We start from the raw sequence: 18,739 nt of genomic DNA, 5'->3' as shown, positions 1-18,739 counted from the left end.
ATGTATTGAATTAAGTAGTTCAAATGAAGCTGAGTGGACCATAGATGTTAAGTATTTTAAGTGAAGTGGCATTTTGAAAAATTGCACTAATACAATTGTTACTTTTTGCTTCCCTCCTAATATTATAGGGTGATATGGGACCTCCAGGACCTGCTGCCCTTGCAGTAAGTACTTAATTTGAAAACAATGAAGGAATCTTCCAAATGTTGGCTTGTATATATGATGGTGATTTTTTTCCATTGATAATTTACCTATCTAAATTAGGTAAATTCATACTTCCTCAGTTGCACAAAATGTACATTTAGCAACCTATACAATTTGTGAGAGGAATATTAGATTTTTTTTTCAGCTGAACACAGTCTACTTTCATTCTCTTCAAAAATATTCTGACTATCTCACTGTGTGACATAGGTTCATGCAAAGCCTTGCAAAACAAGGTAAAAAGAATATGTCACTCTGTTTATCATTTTTCATATGCAGTAATGTGTTCAAAAGGACACTGGATTGCCTTTTGTTTAGCGGAAGTAGATGATCATTTTCCCGATGGCGTTAAAATTAGTCACATGGAGAATGGACACTCCTGCAAAGATCTAGAAAATCAATCCCCTATGCTGCATTTCCCCTAAGCAGCCAAATGTATCTCTCAGTGCTTTTGGAGTAGAGAAAAATTATTGGGGGTATGACAGATGTAATATGAGATGGAAAACTGACATTGGAGTCTAGCAGTCCTTGCTCAATCGTAGCCTAATTGCAAAGGGCTATCAGATGTCTGGCAATATCCTTATTTAAGTTTCATTTTAGTTATTGGAACCTACATTCACTCCCGAATTGCTTCTCAAACACTGGGCTTGAAACCTGCCTCCATTAAGTCATAGTTTTGAAAACTTAGGTCCAATAAGAAGTGACTATTACATTTTGGGCAGTTAGGGAGAAAACTTTGTTTTTATTGTCACTTAGCAATCCTAATAAGTCAATTAAACTTTAACTAATGGTCCTGGAAATGTGATAAGAGTTGGCTTTGTCTATTCTTTATTTGGGCATGGAGAAATATTGAAAAAGGTCTCAATGGACATTTTTTTTCTAAGAAAAGTATTTGGAATTGCCCTAAAAAAAATCATAGAGACACATGAACATGGCTGTAAGATTGTATAATTCCTTACTTAATATGCATAACATCTTGACTTTAAACATTAATTTCCCACATAACGCAGATTGTTTCTCTAATATTAAAATAACATAATACTAATAAAATAACATAATGGACTAAAATAGTTGATGTTGTTTTCACATCCTGCAAGAGCAATGCAATGACTGAACTTCAGGGATGACAGCTTTATCTTCACAGTTTTGTCAAGGTGCTGAATTGGCAGAAGGAGTAAGGGGCTTTTCTCTGAAATGACACAGTTGGCTAAGCTTCTCTCTCCTTTCTGGTATCCAGAGCTTAAGCCTGTGGATGTCATGTCACAAGAGTGACAGGTGAAGGAAGGTGGTATGGTGATCTCTCTCATAAAGTATATGAAAACTATTCCTCTTGACATTTGATCCACAGCTTTTAGTTCTCCAGGAAAATGAGCATCCATTTTTACGTTCCTGTAGGCCTATCCCTTTGGGGAGTTATAAAATACTCATCCAGATGGCACCAAATTCTTAAGCAGAAGCCAAGGGTTAAGTCTGTCACAAGCAAAAGCACCTAAATGTGCTTACTAAACAGATACTTGAAATACTGGTTCCATATTCCTTGAGACCTGGTTAAATGAAGCATCAGATAACACATTTGGTACAAAGCAAACAGAATGAAGAAGTTAGTCATTCAGACCAAGACATGCCCTGTGGTTACTGCTACATATTAAATACAATTAACAAGTGGCATTATGCAGTTTCAAGACACAACTAGCCCAAGATATTTTTGTTGCCTGATATCAAGCAGTATATGATATCTCTAGTCCTACCCTTCTAGCCAAGTGCAGATTATCTAAATGCATCCTAATTATTTTAACACATGTGGCCCTAGAATATCACAAACACCTCTTCCTATCACTGATAGTACAATAACATGGATCAATGGCAATTTGTTGATCTTTTATATTCCATATCTGCGATCAGAGAGAGACGGTCCAGATAGATGAGTTTCTGGCAAAAAGGGCCTCTTCTAAAGTGCTGCTTCTACTGATCTGAGTAGGGCAGGTTCTTAGAATGAAAGGCCATACCTTGTCTTAAATTATGTCTGGTAGACAACGGCAACTAGTAGGCACTACAGGCATTATATTATCTTTCACTACAGGCATTATATTATCCATCAGCAATTTAGCCTCTTCATTTTGCACCAACTGCAATTTCTAGACATTTTTTAGAGTCAGACACATGTAAAGCATTTACGATGGTTTAGATGGAATATGATCAAGCGATAGATAACAACTGATATATCTCACCAGCTCATGAAGGGTCCAATTGTCTCACTAGACATAGTTGTACAAAGACACCCTTTGCCACAACTATCATCTGTGAATCCAGTAACCACTATGGATCAAGAAATCTGCTCTATATGAAGGAACTCAAACCCATGCCAAATAGGTTTTTCTTCAGTCCCAAAGGTCAACTTTGTAATGTAAACCAACATAGAAACAAAATAAAGTCCCGTGGAACACCATAGCTTAACAAAGTAGGGTTGGACGGTAGTTTCCCAGCATCATTTCTAGATGCATCCCAAAAGGAAGGATTGGATCTAATGCAAAGCAGTGCACCAAAAGCTTAGAAAGATTGAAAAGAATCAAAGTCTAATCTAGAGAAAGGGATTTATAATTCTCTAGATGTTATTGAAGTAATATTCTTCATTATGTTCTCTGTTTATCCTTTGTATGAGTTTTGTACTTTCTACGGTTGAACATAAATTGAGTATATATCCTTAGTGCACATAATAATAATAATAATAATAATAATAATAATAATAATAATAATAATAATAATAATAATAATAATGCAAAGCTGACCAGAAACTAACTTGGAACTGGTTAAGATCAGGAGTACTGAAAAAAGAAACAGAAAGCTTTATTTTGGCAGCTCAAGAACAAGCCCTAGCCACAAACTGTATGAAGGCAAAAATTCAACATGTTACCACCAACAGCAAATGCCACCTCTGCAATGAAAAAGAAGAGACAGTTGACCACCTGATCAGTGGGTGCAGCAAAATTTCACAAACTGACTACCTACAACGCCATGACCGTGTTGCTAAAATCATTCACTGGAAATTGTGCCAGAAGTTTGGATTTGAGTACAGCAAAAACCACTGGGAACATCAGGTTGAGAAAGTTTTAGAGAATGAGAAACTCAAGATCTTGTGGGACTTTAGGATTCAGACTGACAGGCACTTGGTCCACAACACACCTGACATAACAATAGTTGAAAAGAAAAAAGTATGGTTCATTGACATTGCAATACCTGATGATGCACGAATTGAAGATAAGCAGCAAGAAAAAATCACAAAGTACCGGGACTTACAAATTGAAGTTGAGCGACTGTGGAAAAAGAAATCGTGTGTTGTCCCGATTGTAATTGGAGCCCTCGGAGCAATACCCAAAGGGCTACCCTGCTATTTAGAAATTCTAAATTTGCCGGACTTGAACATTTTGACTCTACAAAAAACCACCTTACTCGGAACAGCTTACATCCTCCGACGATACCTTAACAGTTCCTAGGTCCTTGGTTAGGACTCGAGCTGCTGAGCTATTAACCAGCCTCAAAGGCTGTGAATCTCACTAAAGATTAACCAATAAATAATAATAATAATAATAATAATAATAATAATAATAATAATAATAATAATACCTTATCTCATAATACCTAATCTCATTGAATGTATCTTGCATAATATTAAATTTAAACATTTTTTTTTCTCTAAGAAAAAAGTCTGAATGGTTTATTCACTTATCAGGCTTCAAAAATGGTTATGATGTAATCACATTTATTTGAATATTAATTTAAGTAAACTCCCTAAATTTTCACAGATGAAATGGCTTATAGTTAATTCAAGTAATGCTTTACATCAAATCTTGTTAAAATTTTAAAAGTAGGCCATAAATCTTCTTACATTTTTAACAAGGTGCTATATCGGATTATGGACTGTAATTCTGTACATAGACTTTTACCACATCTCAGGTTTACCTTCTCTTATAATAAGGTCTTAAAACACCAGATTCTGTCTGGTTTTCATAAAGTTAAAATGATGGAATTTTTTTCAGATTAGTTAGACATTCTTGTTATTTCTTCAGTATTTTGACTAATAATTCTTATTCCTGTTTTTTGTAATCTCTGATTTAACTCTATTAATAGTTTTTAAAGGGCCATAGAGATATGTGGTTATTTAATTTATGATTATATTTTGTTCTAATTTATAATTTAATTTATAGCATAAGAGTAAACTTTCCTCATTTTTTCTGTTTTATAAAACTTATCTAATTTCCACCCACCTTCCCTCCCTCCCTTCTTTTTCTTAAGTATATTTACAATTTTTTTAAAAAAAAATAGAATTACTTTACATTATACATAAAGTAATGTGTTTCCAGACAAGTGCTTCCTAATTTAGTAATTAAAACATATTATGCAGTTTTCTTGACTTTCCTTTCTGAAAGGATTTTTTGGAAAGAAGAAAAAGATCAAAGAAACAAAGGAAAATGGATCATTTACAAATAAATTCTTAATCTAATCAGACTCAGTTACCGGTGACTTTATGGACTGATTCATGGAATTTTCTTGGTAACAGTAACTGGTTTAGTAGTACCTTTTCCAGACTGTTCTTTTACCACAAGTCTAGCCAATGGTATTCCCTTGAGGTCTGCCATTCAAATACTAACTAGACCTGACCCTGCTTAACTTCAAGCCCAGATAACATGTTCCTATTTGCTAAGATATACATCACCTGGATAGAGTACAAAATTTTGTAAATAAGGGAGGGCACCGCTAATATGAATGTGGGTTTTAAGAGTAGAACATGGCTTAAAAGATAAAGTAATTGATTCGCTGAAATCTAGAAAAGTTTGTCTGTTGCTTTTATTACCAAATTATAACATAATTATTTTATTAAATAAGATACTTTTCCCCTGAGTACTAATGCTATCGTATTTGTAAGGTTACATTAAGAGAATCTGGCAAATTTAAAAGTACTTCTCACCCCGTACTTTTGCTCTGCTAAAAACTAGGGAGTGTCCCTTCTGAGATGCTTTCTCCACCTCTCTTCCTTCATACTCAATCATTTATTGGACTATTGTCTAGATAAATGTCTTCCTCCTGTCTCCCAAGCTCATTCTAATATACCATTACAGATAGGAAATTCACTGTTATCTCAGATGGAAATTACTCAGATGGAAATTGCTTTGCATATCTTCAGAAGGGTGTTGTAATCTGGTAAATATTCAGTTCTCTCACCCCTTTGAAGCTGATTCCCAAAATTCACAGGCAGCAGATGATTGCCTTTCAAAATAGTTGTTGCTTCTGTTTCTGGCTGGTCGCAGTAGGAGTCAGACTCAGTAGTAAAGTCTTCAAACTTGTCTTAAATTCATACAGTCTTCAGCCTTAACATTTTGTTGTCCTGGGTCATTTTTAACATTTTAAATTATTATTATAAAATTTATTTGCCACCCATTTCACAATTTGAAATGATTGAGTAGCTTAATTATCATGACCAGAGAATTTAAGAAGTGGAGATTGGCCATAATCTCTTTAGAGCTCTCAACAATCTAATATATTTACACAAAATATTAGCATGTTTGGGAATATTTGGCATTGATAAGCCAGAAAACAACACTGAGATAGGGAGACAGAATCCCAATAGCAGCTCCAAAATGCCCAGTAATATTCTGCGAGACCAGTGGCTAGATTGTGAAGGATTGTTATGATTGTGAGAAAAAAAATGTGGGGCAGCTATTCAGAGAATCTGAAGATGGAGTAGGAATTTGTGAATGAGGCCAGCTATATTGAACTCAGCAGGGATGAATGTGGAAATCTGGAAATTTGGCAGGGGGAGAGATGGTGGAATGTGTAGAAGGAAAGAAGGAGATGGTGGGTGAGTAGATAAGTAGACAATAGCTAGAGAAACAGCACATGGAAAGAATGGACATTGTGAATTGCAGTTTTTGTGCCATACAGTTTGGGCAATAGGCTAAACTTCTAGCGATATAAAAAAGAAGCAGACACTGTCAGTTTCCCCTTAGCCAAATCTGAGATAGGAAGATAGGAAGCGTGTGACCCCAGAGGACAGTTTAAATTCTGTGATTTCATATTACATGTCTTCATAATGTAGCTAGCTTATGGTTAATGAACTAAGCATAAAGAATGTTCTTAAGCATGTAAGTCAGGGAGGGAAAAATATAAAATTGAGAGAAGGAACTCTATGAAGTAAATAATCTTTATTAAAATATTTACAATATTAATTGAATCTAGCTATACTATACAGCTAAGACAGGTCATCTGGCAGTTTTATTTTTGTAGCATCTTTTAAGCTCATTTCAATTTTCTATCACTTTCATTACTGAGTGTATGAGTACAGTTTGAAATCAAGCCAAGCTGAAATTAAGAGATCAAGTTAGCCAAGCTGAGAATTTGAGATATGCTAATGTAAGAAAGTTATCATGTATGACCTATGCATTTTATTTAAATGCTCCATTCTATTATCTCCACCAGAATCTACTTTTTTAGGGACTAATTCACACCTCTCTTTTGGATAAAAGAGAAATGTTGTTCTAGGGATAAAGGAACTGGCCTTGTTTGGTATGAGTGATAAATCATCTGAAGTTGGCCTCAATTTTTTTTACTTTAAAATATGCAAAACTTACTTGGCTGTAGAGAAATATTTTTTTAAAAAAAATGGTTTGATTATGTATCTATGAATAAGACAGAAAACAGCTCTGTAGTTATGAATAAAAAGATTCCCTTGTCACGTTTTTGTTGGCTTCATAAATATATGTCACGTAGCTTACTAAGTTGATTTAAGAAAGGAAAAATTGGGTCATGCATTTTTTTGTATCGATCTAAAGTTTGAAAACAAAGTCAAATAAAGACATGAACTCAAAGCCATGTCATCCAAAGTAATGGAATTTAATTAAAATCAGCTAGAGATTTCTCAAGTTACTGATTTGAAATTACCCACGGCAACATGTAGTGCTATGAGACCAAGTTACCTCTTCATCCCAAAGATCATATTCTCTCATAAATATTGCGAGGTAAAAACTGAAAATGACTGAAGCCAAATTATAGGTCTGTGATGGCGAACCTATGGTACGGGTGCCAGAGGTGGCACGCAGAGCCCTCTCTGTGGGACGTGTGCCATCACCAGCTGCTCTTCTGGTTTCCGGCATGCGCATGCGCACCAGCCAGCTGGTCTTTGGGTTTTTGGCGCTCTGGTGCGTGTGTACGCATACGCTCATGTATTCCAGTTTGGCCACTCAGTGCTGAAAAGGTTCGCCATCACTGCTATAGGTGAACCATCTTACAAAGATCATGTCTAAATTATACACACACTTTTATTTCTACACAGGCAGATAGGCACACAATGATGCTTTTGCTCTCCTAATTGAGAGTATAGGTTTCTATAGTTCTTGTGTCCTTGTCTATAGAAGTCTTGATTTCCAGTTTTTCCTATAATTACAGTTTTTGATTTAATATCTCTTCTGCATTTCCCTATTATATAGACTTGTCCTAACGTTTATTTTATCCCAGAAATTTGGAGGGAATTCACCCTATCTTACAGATCCCCATTCTTCTGTTTATATATATCCTGTCTGAAAGAAATTTTTAAATGGGGAGTGTGATTTCTATTTAATGCTACTACTCTGAGACAATGACTTGAAAATAATCTCTTAAATTGCTCAGTTCTGTGCTATCATTTCTATGATATGCTGTACCATTATTTAGAATTGGAACTTCTTAAAATAGCATTTTATTCTATTTTATTTTAGTAGTTATATTCATTATTTTTAGATTCCATTATTATACTTATTGGTTTCCTTTTACACACATCTGTCTCTTAACATACATTTATGTATATGTGTGTGTGTGTGTGTATGAATATTTTATTTTATTCAATATTTTATTCAATATTTATTTTATTCAATATCTTGTTTGTATATGGCCCTGAGGTTGCAATAAATAAATCTGAATTTGAATTTGGTTTGCTATAGCATTCCTTCCCTTTTTCTGTGACTGCAGTTTCCTTTTTAGGATTGAAATACCTGTTAACAAAGCCTGAAATCTTTTCAAATGCTTTCCCAAGTATAAAGGTAACCTGCTTTCCAGACAATTTCTTCATCATTTTTATCTGTATTCTGCTTTTGTGTATCTCAGCAAGCATGCTAGTTTCTGGATCAGTGGTCATGCTGACTGAAGATGATGAAAGTTACAATCATGTTGAGGCATCAGGATAGTCAAGACTGCCCTCTCATCATTCAGCATAGTGGAGAGTATATAGAAATGTCCATGTGCAAAAATTAATATACAAAATAACCCTCCGATATTGAGGCCACCATTTATTCATAAAACAGACACACATTCTTTCATCAAGTCTATCCAGTTCAAAACTTAACCTGTAGCATTTATTTAAAAAATATCAAGCAAGAACTGCTCAAATCTACAGCTGTGAACCATCTTTCAAATTAAAGTGTGATCTTTCTATGTTCTTTAGCATTTGCTTGCCAGAGTCATAAGAACCTGTATGAATACTTCTTGAAATTAAACTTTAATTATGAAGGTTTGCTTACTATTTTAGGAATATGAGAGCTACTTTTAGCTATATTAATGAGGGAAGTAACATTTGAAAACTGTCTGTATTTACAGAGTATGCCAGGAATAGAAGGTCCTCAAGGCCCACCTGGAAAAGAAGGTCAGCGGGTAAGTAAATATGGCAGCAACTGGCAGATACTAATTTATCATGCTGTCTGTGCTTCAAAACTGATTTATTAGAAAAACCTTTGGACCTCAAACACAAACACATACAGCACTCTGCAGAATAACAAAATAACAAAGTTGGAAGGGACCTCATAGTTCAAGCCCATGCTCAAGTAAGAGACCCTATACAATTTCAGACAATCTCTTCTTAAAAACTTACAGTGACGGAGCACCCGCAACTGTAAAGAAAGCCGTTTCACTGATTAATTGTCTAACTGTCAGGAAATTTCACCTGTCAGGAAATTGTCTAACTGTCAGGAAATTTCGACTTAGTTCTGGGTTGCTTCCCTCCTTGATTAGTTTCCAACCATTGCTTCTTGTCTTGCCTTCAGGTGCTTTGGAGAATAGGTTGAATCCCTCTTCTTTAAAGTGGCTCAACACGGTTGAGGCTTCTGGGCAAGCCTGAAAAAGCGATGATGTTGCTTTAATGAATCCACTTATCAATATTAATACAACTTTTAAAGTAATAGCACCTTTTTCCTCAGACTTACACGGGCCCCAAAGCATTTTTTCCAGGTAACCTTCAAAGCACGCACAACCCATTGACTTCTCTCAGTCAATGGGTTGTATTTTTTAAAAAAACATAAATCAGCAAGTAGCTGTTCAAACTATGTAATGCTAAAGTGGCCTAGGAAAATATTGCAAAAGTATGCAATAATTGCTGGTAACTGAAACATATGAAACTGGTAACATGAAAAATATGTTTGGATTGGACCTTTTAAATATATTATAATTGTCATGTGAAACACCTGAAGCATTGTTTAAAGTTTACATAATTTGGTGTTTCTAGCTAAGGGGAAGATTTATTTTTAATGAAAGCAAATTTAAAGGTCAATGCAGTGCCAACAGGAAAAATAGTCAAACATTATTTTCTGAAATGTTCTTCCTAATGTGTTAAAGTTTAGCAAGAAGTTTAAAATAAGGAATCTTTTCTTAGGAGGCATTTAAATGCTTAGTCTTTGATTTGATTTGAAAAAGTATTCAGCTTGCTGTTCTTACTACTTTGCATATATGAATATTAGCAGCAATATTTCCCTGGGAATTGAATTTACCAAAGTCAGTTTCACTATTATTATCACTTTGGAAGAGAAAAAAATAGTGTTAAAGAAAGTAATCATCTTCCATTCTGCACCAGATTCATAAAGAGATTAGATTCTGTTTAAATAATACTGCAACTTCTAATTAAAACTCCTGAAGGGAAGAAGAAATAACACTGTCTTGCTGTTTACAGTTTTAGTATTTGCTTTTTACTTGAAGAGTGGGCATATATTTAAATATTACATTTGAAAAGGTAGAATGATTCAGACTTTGGAGGCCCTTATTCACAATAAAAATTTTAAAAATTATGACAGATGAAAATAAAGATGCAACTTGAGTATTTTTAAGTAAAATAAATTAGCATACTTAAGAGTAAAGTCCCAGTCAAATGGCTCTCCAATTTCCCCACGGTCTTTTGCTAGGCCTTGGCATGAGGTAGATGTCTTATCCTTGGTCATATATAATTAAACCAGCTTTATAACCACAGTGTTCTTACATCCCCAGCCAGAGTAACAGTCCTTGCCTAAGAATGTGGAATATACCAAGAAGCTACAATTTAATTCTACATAATTTTTTGCCTTTTCAGAGAGTCTTGTGTAGGCGAACAATAGCAAACCAGTGCACAGAAGTGAGGCAACACTGAGTAATAATACCTTTTGGCAAGATATTTTGAAATAGCTTATATTCTCCTTTCTATTGTTGCATGTGGATTATTAATACACATGTTAGTAGTTTCAAGCCTAATTAGCTTTCAGGGATTTCAGGGTGGAGCCAGGATGTTATTTGAAGCATTCTTCATTTTGCTTGGCCATTTCCATGAATCCCCCCGTCTCCCCATTTAAAATTACTCTAAGTAAAATGAACATGGAAACCGATTTAGAGAAGTAATGGAACAATTGCAGTTTTAGTGGAAACCACATGAAAGAGCATTTCTTTTATCTGAACTCTAAGCATGTGAAACTTTCATTGCAGTGAACTTTCAAATCGCATTATCTCCATTCAGATTCATTTAGACACAGCTGAAATGAAGCTTGCAATACCCTAGACGAAATCAAGCAGAGATGTTAGTACATGTACTGATGAAAAATGAGGAACTTTTCTGGATCCATTTAATAGGTCTTTGTTAATGAAAAGGACTCTCCTTGTAAAAAAAAAAATCCTCCTGTCCCCAAATCCTTCCAAGAATCAATTATTAAATGAATCTAATGGTTGCTTAGTGCTACCACATGTCCACCACCACAATGTTTATTAGACTGCTTGAGTATATATTGTGATGCAATGATACCTATGATAAGCCAGTCATATTTGGGAAGATATGTGTAGTGAACATTGAAAGTTACAATGGTACTGTACAAAGGGACTTTTAAATTGTGCCTGAAGTTATGGTTGTCACAGCCCTGCTGCAGTCATGTCATACAAGTCTGGGAGCTTGGCAACCACCTGCACTTATGACTGTCCCCCACTTGCTTATGTACCCCACCATTATGCCCTTAAATGCAGTGGAAGTTTCAATACCATAAGACAAAGCAGCTGCACCTTCTCACACAAAGGGCTGAATACCTGGGAAGCCTCCACAGCAGAGTACAAAGGAGCTGCCCCACAGGAAGTTCCAAATTCCTGGGAGATCCAAGAGCCCACCACAGCACAAAGCACCCCCACCCCATAAAGTACTGAATGCCTAGCAACCTCCATCGCAATTGCCCTTGCTGCCCTGCACTCTACCACACCTGCTGATCTTCATCATTTTCTAGCTTCCACAAGGCCACCCAGCCTGTCCCTTTACAAAGATGAAGAAAAATGCTAAAGGCAGCTGCTCAGCAACGGCATCTTAAAATTCCCCTTTTCCCATGCTCCCGGGTAGACCTGGAGCATTAGAGCTGGCTGGCTTCATGGTGAAAGCAAAAAAAAACAAAAACTCATGGTCCCAAGGCTCTGTGAATAAAGCACAGCTTTCCAAGAGCATTCTCAATTCCAAAAGGAAAAGTTTTGATTCCCTTTAGCATCTCCTCCTCCTCCTCCTCCTTCTCAAAGAGCCAAACTAGACACATCTCACAAATTTAATGGTTTTAAAGAGAAGCTTTGGCTTGACTTTCATGGGTTAAAAAAACACCCAGGACACATTTCTAGAGGAACAAGAACCCTAAGAAATCAGAACAGAGTATTTTCCACTTCAATATAGAAACTGCACATACTGAAATCACATGGAGCTTCAGATTGCCGATATGTAAACATTTTACTATTAAAAAAACAGCAGAAATAAATGGAAAAGAAATTGAATTCAGGAAGGCACACATACCATCTCGATGCAAACATTGAATGTTATGGCAGATATTGAAAAATGTTAATATCACCTTATGCTTTTGAACTGTGGTGTTGGAGAAGACTCTTGAGAGTCCCTTGGATTACAAGGAAATCAAATCAGTCTATCTGAAAGGAAATCAAACTTATCTGTTCTTTGAAAGGACAGATAATGAAATTGAAGATCAAATATTTTGGCCACCTAATTTTTCTTTTTAATTTGATTTATATGCCGCCCTTCTCCAGAGACTCAGGGCAGCTTACAATGTGTTAAGCAATAGCCTTCATACTTTTGTATATTTATACAAAGTCAGCTTATTGCCCCCACAACTGGGTCCTCATTTCACCTACCTTAGAAAGGATGGAAGGCTGAGTCAACCTTGAGCCTGGTGAGATTCGAATTTACAGTAATTGCAGACAGCTGGTGTTAATCACAATGCTTTTTAGTCTGCTGAGCCACCAGCAGACTGCTGGTGAACAGAGGACTCATTGAACCCTGATGTTGGGAAAGATTGAAGGCAAAAGGAGAAGGGGACGTAATTGACATAATGAATATGAATTTGGCCAAACTCTGGAAGACAGTGGAGGACAGGAGGGCCTCGTGTGCTATATTTCATGGATCGCAAAGAGTCAGACACATCTTAGTGACTGAACAACAACAATATAATTTTTATTTTATTATTTGCCACCCAACTACCGTGGACCCTATGATTCATTATCCCAATTAACTAGCGTTTCAGTCCATTTTCAAATCCTCAACATAGCAAAATAGCAAAGAAGAAATATCCATCTAGCATGAGGTTTTTGATGCTCTAGTACAGAGGTGTCAAACTCACGTTGTCACGGTGGCATCGCGTAACTTTTATCCCCTTCGCTAAACTGGGCATGGATATGGCCAGTGTGTGACACATCTGGCCTGTGGACCAGGAGTTTGACAGCCCTGCTCTGGTGCCTTTGCTTTCCCATCCATACCTTTTTCACCTGGGGAATTTCTAGATAATACTATCATTATTCAATCATCCTTTATTTACTGATTATTGCAGGAGTAACCTGCAGCTTACAACCCTCCCTTTTTTTTCCTCACTGTTTTCTTTGTTACAAATAATCTGTAAGTAGAAAGGAGCCTGAGTGGCGTAGGAGGCTAATGCCTCCTACCAAGGCAGCATTTAACATCCAGCTGCCTGCACTTACTGCAAGTTCAAATCTCACCAGGTTCAAGGTTGACTCAGCCTTCCATCCCTTCAAAGGTAGGTGAAATGAGGACCCAGATTGTGGGGGCAATAAGCTGACTTTGTATAAATATACAAAAGTATGAAGGCTATTGCTTAACGCATTGTAAGCCGCCCTGAGTCTCTGGAGAAGTGGGGCATATAAAAATAAATAAATAAATAAATAAATAAATAAATAAATAAATAAATAAATAAATAAATAAATAAATAAATAAATGAGATGTAATCACTTCACGAGAATATCTTGGACTGCTAGCACTTTCTGTTGCTCCTAAATAAGAAATACCTTCACATTTCTTGTTATTAATAGAGCTCAGTGGATCGATTTTTCCTGTAGCACAAATCTTATAAGAATGGAGGACTAAGCATTCTACTTAGAGTGGTGATCTGAACATAATGCTAGAGTATTTGATATGCAGGGAACAAGGCTTGTGAGAAACCTTACATTTGGTTTTGTATTTTTCCAACCATTTATTATTTAATAAGGAACAAGACATGCATACCAAATTCTTTTGATGATAGTTCTCACAAAATGTCTAGTGAATGTACTATGTATGATCAACTACTAATGGATTTACTTTTATATTCTACGAGTTATAAAAAGTTAGACAAATGTGATGAACAGGCTGTACTCATATAAATCAAGGTCTCCAAATTTGGCAACTTTAAGACATATGAATTTGAAGTCCCAGAATTCCCCAACCAGCATGGCTGGCTGAGGAATTCTGGGAATTGAAGTCCACAATGGATCTATAATGGACAATGGCACTGACAGTAATTGGTATAGAAACAATCTGAAAAAAATGTTATGCTCTGTAAATTATACTAGCAAACTTTTTTACAAATATAAGTTACAGAGAATTCAGTTCTTCATTCTGTACCTACATTTGTCCATGCCAGGTCAAATCCTACTATGTGCTTAATATTTCTTTATTTTGTACTTACTTAAAATGTTAAGCAGTCAGGAACTGGAAAGGTAATCAACAGAATCTGATTTTTCATCAGTTTCTAAATTTTTAACAAATCCAAATTGCTTTGAATGGAAATCTTACATTTCATTCTGTACTTTAAATGGTGCATTTAGTTAATAACTTTGATGGGAAACCAAGGTTCATATAATAAAACTTCTGATTTAGAAGCGCTGATCATGCATACCAATAGATTCCATTGCTTGCAAGAGCTTTTCTATTCCCTTTAATGATGATGGGAATAAAGGTTACCTTTCTCAGTATCTATGGAACTCTACCGCCTACAAGAGCATATCCCTTCACTTTAGTGATATAGCAAAGCATTTTTCTCTGAAAGACTCACCTGAATTTAATATTGCATGTACACTGTGACACATGAAGCTTTTTACATTATAGAGAAATATTAAGCAATGTAAAAAAAAAAAAAAAACCACAGTAAATACTTTTCAGCCAAATACTTTTTACAAATATGTGTTGTGACATTCTGTGCATCTTGAATACCCCAAAGGACTACATTAATATTGATAATACAACCCTATTTTATAAGAAGTTGTACTCAGTGTGTTTAGAGTTAAGGGATGCAATAAACATCTGGATGAAAAATGTTTACATATCTCACATATTTTTACTCCTAAAATACAAATGTGCATGTGGAAGTCATCAAACCAAAATCATCAAAAGCTATAGCTAAAGTTAGGTTAACAAAAAGCACATTGACCTAAATATGGATGCTATATGTGAAACACATGAAAAATGTTAGGAGACACATGGCTTCTGAAACATTGTCATCCACTGTTTCCTGATCTTGGACCCATAGAACTGCTCAATTTATGAAGTCCAGATTAGTTGACAGGGAATCTCTGACAGTGACAGATGATTTGAATAATGGAGATCAATAAGTAAGAAGTGCATAATTCAGTTCAGTTACAGCAGAATTGAAAATCAGCCGAGAAAATGGAGGCAGGATATCTGTAAATCTCTAATGCACAGCCTATTTTTAAGATTTAGGATGGTAAGTGTACTGTAATTCTTCCACTGCCAATCCTGTCTGTTCCTTTATGGTAATTCATCTGAGTTTGCTGTATTTTGATAGATATCACATGAAAATGCTTTTATCTATGATCCATAACTTGCAAAACAAGTGCTAATTAAAATTTTTGATGAAGCAAACCTTTTTTGTTTTGGGGAAAAAATCTTAAAATAATTAAAGCTACTTCATTGTTCATGACATTTATCATTTCTGCTTTATAGCCAATTCTTTGGGGCTTCCAGCTTTGGTTCAGGAAAATTTTTCAACTGTCACTGTTACTGCTGTATCAATTTTTAAATATATAGTACACAATTGTGCCTTCAAAGAGTTTTGATATAGACTGGGAAAACTATAAATAGGTCCTTGCTAGGAATTTCCATTGAAAGGATTAAAAGTAAAGCTTTCTGATTTTTTCCCCCAGAATTCAATATTGACTTTAATCAATTCTGAAAGCTTGAAAGCTCAACTTTATTTGGAACAATTTTTTAAAATGATGTTTTTAACATCAATTTTTTAAAATGATTTTTTTTCATATAAATTGAAACATTCTATCCAGAATAATTTGTGCAAGGCACTAAGCCAGTTTGTTCAAATCTGCTTCTACAGAAGAAAAGTGTAGTGTAGGATGCAGGGAAGCCATACATTTCTAGTAATGTTCTTAGAATGGTTGTTCTGGAAAATTTCCTTGATAGTTCTGCCTTAAAGACTTTATATTTTTCAAAACCATGTTCTTTAAACAAATAAATAATTCTTTGCCCCAATAATTCTTGCTCTTATATGTCTTTGTTTATCCAGGGACGACGAGGCAAACCAGGACTCCCTGGAAAAGCAGGACCACCAGGGCCACCTGTGAGTATCCACAAGGATAGCATCAAATTCAGCTTAGGCCACAATCTATACCAGATACCCTGAGGAGGTTGTGTGAACAATTCTTTTTCTTTCTCTACAGAGAAACAAAGATAAGGCATATAGAGAGGTGTGGGATATAAGTGTGATAGGAAAAAAATAGGATAAGAATGTAACAGTTGTGTTTGACATAGTTGTATTGAAAATGAAAAACCTTCAGAATGAAGAATCCTTATCAGATTGGGGCATATTATTCATTAATGAAATGAAATTGTGATAGAGGAGTGTTCTGAACATCATTCTTATTGTTGTTCTTAAGAAAAAATAGTTCATGATAGTGTGTGTCTCCTACGTAGTAATAAACAGGTACAGTACTTGCGATCCCGATTTCAAAAATGGTCAAGCAAATGATGCTTCTGTCCAAAACAGATTTCTTACAGCACATGAATTTATCATATGAATCAATGCTGGATTATGAATGCCTCATCTCCGGGAAATTAACTGAACCTACTCATTTCTTCTTAAAACAGAATAACAGAATTGGAAGGGACTTTGGAGGTCTTCTAGTGCAGCAATCCCCCATCCTTTTGGGTCCCAGGTACTGGTTCCATAGAAATGGTTTTTTTGCAGACTGAATCCTGCGTATGCACGGATGGGGCTTCGCTCGCTTGCGCAGCCTGATTCCTGGCAGGCCATGGGATGGTCCATTTTGTGGCCTGAGGTTGGGGGCCCTGCTCTAGTCCAGCCCGCTCAAGCAGGAAACCCAAAACCATTTCAGACAAATGGTTGTCCAATCTCTTCTTAAAAACTTCCAGTGCTGGAGCACCGACAGCTTTTTCGGGCAAGTCATTCCACTGATCAATTGTTCTACCTGTCAGGAAATTTCTCCTTAGTTTTAGTTGCTTCTCTCCTTGATTAGTTTCTTTCCATTGCTTTTTGTTCTGCCTTCAGGTGCTTTGGAGAATAGCTTGACTCCCTCTTCTTTGCTGCAGCCTCTCAAATATTGGAACACTACTATCATGTCACCCCTAGTCCTTCTTTTCATTATACTAGACATACCCAATTCCTGCAACCATTCTTTATATGCTTTAGCCTCCAGTACCCTTACCATCTTTGTTGCTCTTCTTTGGACTCTTTCTAGAATCTCAACATCTTTTGACCAAGATGACCAAAACTGGATGTAGTATTCCAAGTATGGTCTTACCAAAGCATTATAAAGTGTTATTAACACTTCACATGACCTTGATTCTATCCCTCTGTTAATGCAGCCTAGGATTGTGTTGGCTTTTTTAGCAGCTGCAGTACACTGCTGGCAAAAAAAGCCAAAGCAATCCTAAGTTTCATTAACAGAGGGATACAATCAAGATCAATACCAGTCTATAAAGCCTTAGTAGGACCACACCTAGGGTATTGCATCCAGTTTTGGTCACCACACTATAAAAAGATGTTGAGGCTCTAGAAAGAGTGCAGAGAAGAGCAACCAATATGATTAGGGACTGGAGGCTAAAACATACGATGAACAGTTGCAGGAACTGGGCATAGCTAGTCTAGTGAAGAGAAGGACCAGGGGAGACATGATAGCAGTGTTCCAATATTTGAAGGGCTGCCACAGAGAGGAGGGGGTCAAGCCAAAGGCCAGACAAGGAATAATGGATGGAAACTGAACAAGGAGAGATTCAACCTGGAAATAAGGAGAAATTTTCTGACAGTGAGAACAATCAACCAATGGAACAGCTTGCCTTCAGGAGTTGTGGAAGCTTCATCACTGGAAGCTTTCAAGAAGAGACTGGACTGCCATCTATCACAAATGGTGTAGGGTCTACTGGGTAGAGGGTTGGACTAGATGACCCACAAGGTCCCTTCCAACTCTGTTAATCTGTATCTGTATGGCTCATATTTAAGTAATAGTTCACTAGGACTCCAAGATCCCTCTTGTGGTTACTACAATTGAGCCAGGTGTCACCTATTCTAACGTCACAGAAGTGTCCAATAGAACCCAATATATTTTTGTTGAATTATGGTAATGTTAGATCTATAGAAATTCAAGCTAAAAATACAAGAATAGTCTTCCACTGAGGTTTCTTATACAAGATACCCCTCTTAAACTTTCTGGAGTGTTTTGAACTTGAACTAACTAGCAGCCTATCTTATTGTACTGTAATTTTTACAACTGGAATATATGAAGTAACCAGACTTCTTTGTGTGTTAAGAACATTGTAAACATGGCATTTGCATTTAGCATTAAATGGGGTTTTGGTTGAAACTGTCATGAGTAGGTTTTACAGAGCTAAGTATCAAGCCATACAATGGATGCTGCCTTTGTCTTCTGATTGTTTTTTTAAACATTGGATTGTGAATATGTTTATATTAAAGCAGGAAAATAATTGGAGACAGTTTTC

General features: G+C 36.0%; 1 protein-coding gene across 1 annotated transcript in view; it reads left to right on the top strand.

Annotated features, from left to right (window-relative positions):
• Positions 1–18,739, top strand: part of COL19A1 (collagen type XIX alpha 1 chain) — a 170,385-nt gene that overhangs the window by 84,536 nt on the left and 67,110 nt on the right. Inside the window, exons 13-15 of the mRNA XM_070954645.1 lie at positions 129–164; positions 8,821–8,874; positions 16,290–16,343. Of these exons, the coding sequence (XP_070810746.1) occupies positions 129–164; positions 8,821–8,874; positions 16,290–16,343 (144 nt within the window). The remainder of the gene's footprint in view (positions 1–128; positions 165–8,820; positions 8,875–16,289; positions 16,344–18,739) is intronic.

Source organism: Pituophis catenifer, unplaced genomic scaffold, assembly GCF_029215685.1.
Source record: "Pituophis catenifer annectens isolate HBS135680 unplaced genomic scaffold, rPitCat1.0.hap2 SCAF_1, whole genome shotgun sequence".
NCBI classification, from domain to species: domain Eukaryota; kingdom Metazoa; phylum Chordata; class Lepidosauria; order Squamata; family Colubridae; genus Pituophis; species Pituophis catenifer.
Note: the sequence above shows the minus strand (reverse complement) of the source record. Positions and strands in the feature narration are given on the sequence as shown.